Source organism: Priapulus caudatus, unplaced genomic scaffold, assembly GCF_000485595.1.
Source record: "Priapulus caudatus unplaced genomic scaffold, Priapulus_caudatus-5.0.1 Scaffold340, whole genome shotgun sequence".
In the NCBI taxonomy this organism is placed as follows: Eukaryota; Metazoa; Priapulida; class Priapulimorpha; order Priapulimorphida; family Priapulidae; genus Priapulus; species Priapulus caudatus.
In genome coordinates this window covers 206,446-210,851 of record NW_014577401.1, presented here as the reverse complement: position 1 = coordinate 210,851, position 4,406 = coordinate 206,446, and the positions used below count along the sequence as shown (strand labels likewise).

At 38.7% G+C, this 4,406-nt stretch overlaps 1 protein-coding gene across 2 annotated transcripts in view; it reads left to right on the top strand.

Moving 5' to 3' along the window:
* Positions 1-4,406, top strand: part of LOC106809255 (N-acetylglucosamine-6-sulfatase-like) — a 16,251-nt gene that overhangs the window by 9,938 nt on the left and 1,907 nt on the right. Inside the window, exons 2-10 of one of the 2 annotated variants that reach the window (XM_014812263.1) lie at positions 502-705; positions 1,002-1,166; positions 1,358-1,534; positions 1,873-1,955; positions 2,061-2,179; positions 2,716-2,819; positions 3,118-3,231; positions 3,428-3,532; positions 4,024-4,131. In XM_014812263.1, coding sequence (XP_014667749.1) covers positions 502-705; positions 1,002-1,166; positions 1,358-1,534; positions 1,873-1,955; positions 2,061-2,179; positions 2,716-2,819; positions 3,118-3,231; positions 3,428-3,532; positions 4,024-4,131 — 1,179 coding nt within the window. Of the gene's footprint in view, positions 1-501; positions 706-1,001; positions 1,167-1,357; positions 1,535-1,872; positions 1,956-2,060; positions 2,180-2,715; positions 2,820-3,117; positions 3,232-3,427; positions 3,533-3,856; positions 3,968-4,023; positions 4,132-4,406 lie in introns of both variants that reach the window. The other variant, XM_014812262.1, reaches the window with a different exon arrangement.

Sequence of the window (4,406 nt, the reverse complement as noted above, 5' to 3'; positions counted from 1 at the left end):
GTAAAATGGGACCAAAATATTCAATGGTACGTCGGACCATTGACTTTGAAAATCTGATGGTCCTCCTGATTATTTGATGGCCCCGGATGATCGGACCATTGCTTATTTTGACCCCTGTACTACCTGAACTGGATAGTTCATAGTTTATAGTAATCATGTCGTTATATACATATATATATATATATATATATATATATATATATATATATATATGTATATAACTTTATAATAATCATGTCGTTATAAATAAAAGGACTGTATATAGTTGGCTATATTCGTATTTATATATTTGTATTAATTTATTAAAATCATTTTAGCATGTTGAGTCCAACATATAGGTTGACTTAATTGTTTACAATATGATAATGTATTTTTTAATGGGTATAGAGGTGAAAATACTAGTTTTATATTCAATTACAGTCGATGCATCCTGGTACAGATGAAGCTGTTAAATCAAGATCTACACAAATGTGATGTAAAATATTAATATTTATCTTGTAGTTTGCAACCACACCAATTTGCTGTCCCAGCCGAGGTAGCATTCTGACTGGGAACTATGCACACAACACCCACATTGTGAACAACTCCCTATCAGGCAACTGTAGCAGCAAGGCCTGGCAAAGTGGTCCGGAAAAACATAGCTTTGCCACTTATCTAAAAGAGCAGGGGTACAAAACGTTCTTTGCTGGAAAATACCTCAACCAGGTATATATATATATATATTATAGTTGACTGTTTAGGCAAAGGAGGTTAGTGGTGGGATGTATATACCTCACTTATAGCTTTTCATATGTAGGTCTTTACTCCGCAACAGGGAGGCACCTGTCACAGTGGTTATGTAGGTATACAGCTAAGCCCATCTAGCGAGAGTACCTGCCCAGTAAAGTATTTTGGTCATATATGCCGGTATATTCATGCTTTTTCTGCATGTGCAAAATGTGAAGAGCAGTGTGATAGTAATAATATATGTAATGATGAAGGCCACGTGTTGTGTATTTTAGTATGGAAAGTCAGAGGCAGGCGGTGTGGAACACGTACCACCAGGTTGGGATGAGTGGCATGGCCTGGTGGGAAACTCCGTATACTACAATTATGTTCTCTCGGCAAATGGCAAGAAAGAGAGTCATGGAGACAACTATGAGAAAGACTACTTAACTGATGTCATTGTACGTATCACGTTGCTGACCTTATATGTAGTATTTTGGAAACCCTAATGATTAAAAAGGAAATCGATGGCGAACGATGTGCATTAATGTCACGTTGATGACTCATGCTGATTAAAATGTGATTCGAAGCCACTGCTTGTAATTACGTTGCCTATAATTACCTACAAGATATATGGTCTAATTTTCTGCAGCATAAGAAAGCTGTTAAGTATCTACGCGAGAAGGTCAGGCCACATGGAAATCCATTCTTCATGATGCTGTCCACGCCAGCTTGTCACCAGCCCTTCACGCCTGCACCGCAGTATGCAAAGAACTTTAGCAACCTGCAAGCACCACGCAATGGCAGTTTCGACAAGCCAGGTGGCAAGGTATCAATTAGATTCACGCAGATGCCTGCAGTTATTTTCCACACCATATATTATATAGTGTGGTGACTGGTGATGTAGTATGAAGGTATTAATGTTGTAGCCTGGGTGACAATTTTCAAAGGAATTCGCTATAAGCGTCGCGAGATATTAACAAGATGGTTTTCATACAGAGAACATTTATGAAGGAGTTAGCACGGTGTATGAACCAGTGATTGCTTGAATATTATTATTTTATTAGGATCTATTGAGTTGCAAGAATAATAAGTACTGTAGAGAAGCAATCTTTATGTCATAAATTGAGAATATAATTTCAAATCATATTATCTGCCTATTTTCAGGGTAAACACTGGTTGCTGCGACAGCCTCCAAACCCAATGGATAATACTACATTGGCTCTTATAGATGACTTCTTTAGAAACAGGTATGGAGGGTGAAGAATCATGCCAATTAAAGTCAATTGTATTAGATACCTAGCTACTGTGTATTGCTTTTTATATTCGTAAAATGATTATTTGCTTTGATAAAGGTGGCGAACCCTGCTTTCAGTTGATGACATGGTGGAGGATGTTATCAATGTGTTAGAAAAGCTGGCTCTTCTTGAAAATACATATGTTTTCTTCACCTCGGATCATGGCTATCATCTAGGTATGTACAGCTCTTTTCTATTTTCACCTATTCATGAAGCTATTTTTATTACTATATCAGGGGTAGAAATAAGGACAATATGCAAGTTAGCCCGAAGGGCTAGTAAGGTAAGGTTTGTACTAGCCCTTCTGGTTTTCAACTAGCCCTTAAAAGTATGATGTCGATAGGCTCCCCCCTAGTGGTTGCGCGGGAAAATTATTGATCTCGATCACGAATGCTCCGAGATGCTTTCTGAGGGTATTGTGGACTGAATTTGAATGCTCACAAACCGCAATTAAATTCCCATTAATCATACACTGATATATCTTAAAACGGGCGGAATTACGAAATCTGGTCTGGATCGTTTAATTGCCCGACGGGCAAGCCAGCCTGGCCTTTAACTAGCCCTTCCAAACAATTACTAGTCCCGGGCTAGCGGCTAATTCGACCCCTGCTATATACTTGTCGGGTACTGGCAATGTAATTGTGGTGATATTCATTTAATTGGCGTCACAAAGTTGTGAATGTTGTAAAAATTGTGTTGTGTTTGCACCTAGGGCAATTTTCTCTACCGTTTGACAAACGACAGCTCTATGACTTTGACATCCGTGTGCCTATGATGGTCAGAGGACCTGGAATTAAACCAGCGTCCCATTCTGATGTGAGTGTGGTGTCTATAGATGTTCACTTAATAGCTCATTAGCCTAGCAGATGTATATCTGTTTCCATCTAAACAAAAATAGTGAAATATTTATTTATTTATTTATTTACATGTTTGCATAACCTATCCACACTAGGAAACCTGGAATAAGCTACAATAAATTTTAGTTTGCAACTATTGAACGACATAGGCACATTAATTCTTTTATTATCACATCTTTTATAAATGTGGTGTTATTTTTATGTGTGACACTCGTTGTATAAGTGATGATCCCATTCATGGTCATATCACTTCTCAGGAATTGGTGTTGACAATTGACCTTGCTCCAACCTTTGTTGATATCGCTGGAGGAGGTGCACCTTCAGAAATGGATGGAATGTCGTTAACCACATTGTTGGTTCCAAGCAAGAAGGTGTGTTATATTTTTTTATTTATACATAGTTTTAAAAATAGATTCATCCATCTCTTCTAAATTAAGAAAGTACCAGGTGATTTGTGTTTTTTTTTATAGTGGACTTTAAAGTGTTGTCTGTACAATAAAGGATTACCATCCAACTTCTATCGTAAACATATTGACTAATTAAATTGTTCCTACCTTATCACATAAGGTCACCCTTCCACACTGGAGGGGCGAATTTCTGGTGGAATATGATGGTGAATATCAGACAGGGCCGATCCCAGGCTGCCCACAGTATATAGATGGCGGAGTGTCAGTAAGTTTACATAAAGCCAATCAATGGCCATCAAGCATGAATGCCATTGCTATATCACGATCAGCTTTACACAGTGAACACTTATTATTGTATTACTTACCATTAAGATCGATAGTGTGAATCTCACCGCAATATTGTAGTCATAGATTAGATGAGGCAATACTCCTTATATACATTATGTACAGCTTGATTTGTAAAAAGCTGTAGTGACTAGTAAGTATTAATTCATATGATTGAAGTAAAAGTAGGATGAAATGAAATGATCATGAATTCCGAGACACATTCACTAGTTCTTTTTGCTTAATTTAGTTGTCGTCGTTTTAGCATTGCAAGTTTGAATGCATCTGCAATGATGCAATGAACAACACATACAGCTGTGCCAGGTACAAGGACATGGACCATCATCTCATGTACTGCCTGTTTCATGACAGTCAGGTGGGTTTGCATGCGATAAGTGTTTAACCTCAACACATCGATTAACTCTCTTGCAGGAGTGTTACAGATGTATCTGTGATGATGCAAAGAATAATACCTACAGCTGTGCCCACTACAGGGATCAAAGCAATCATTATGTCTACTGTGTGTTTGATGATACTGAGGTAACCGCATTGTCCTCGGCCTCTCTCTTACTGTCCTCTTTTTGGGTTCTTGTGAGTACCCTTCTTCTCACACTCTTGTTCTCTCTCTTTCTTTCTCCCCTCACCCATGTTCCTCTCTCCATCTCTCTCTCTTTCTCTCTCCCCCCACCCATGTTCCTCTCTCCATCTCTCTCTCTTTCTCTCTCTCTCTCTCCCCCCCTCTCTCTCTCTCTCTCTCTCTCTCTCTCTCTCTCTCCCCCCCTCTCTCTCTCTCTCTCTCTCTCTCTCTCTCTCTC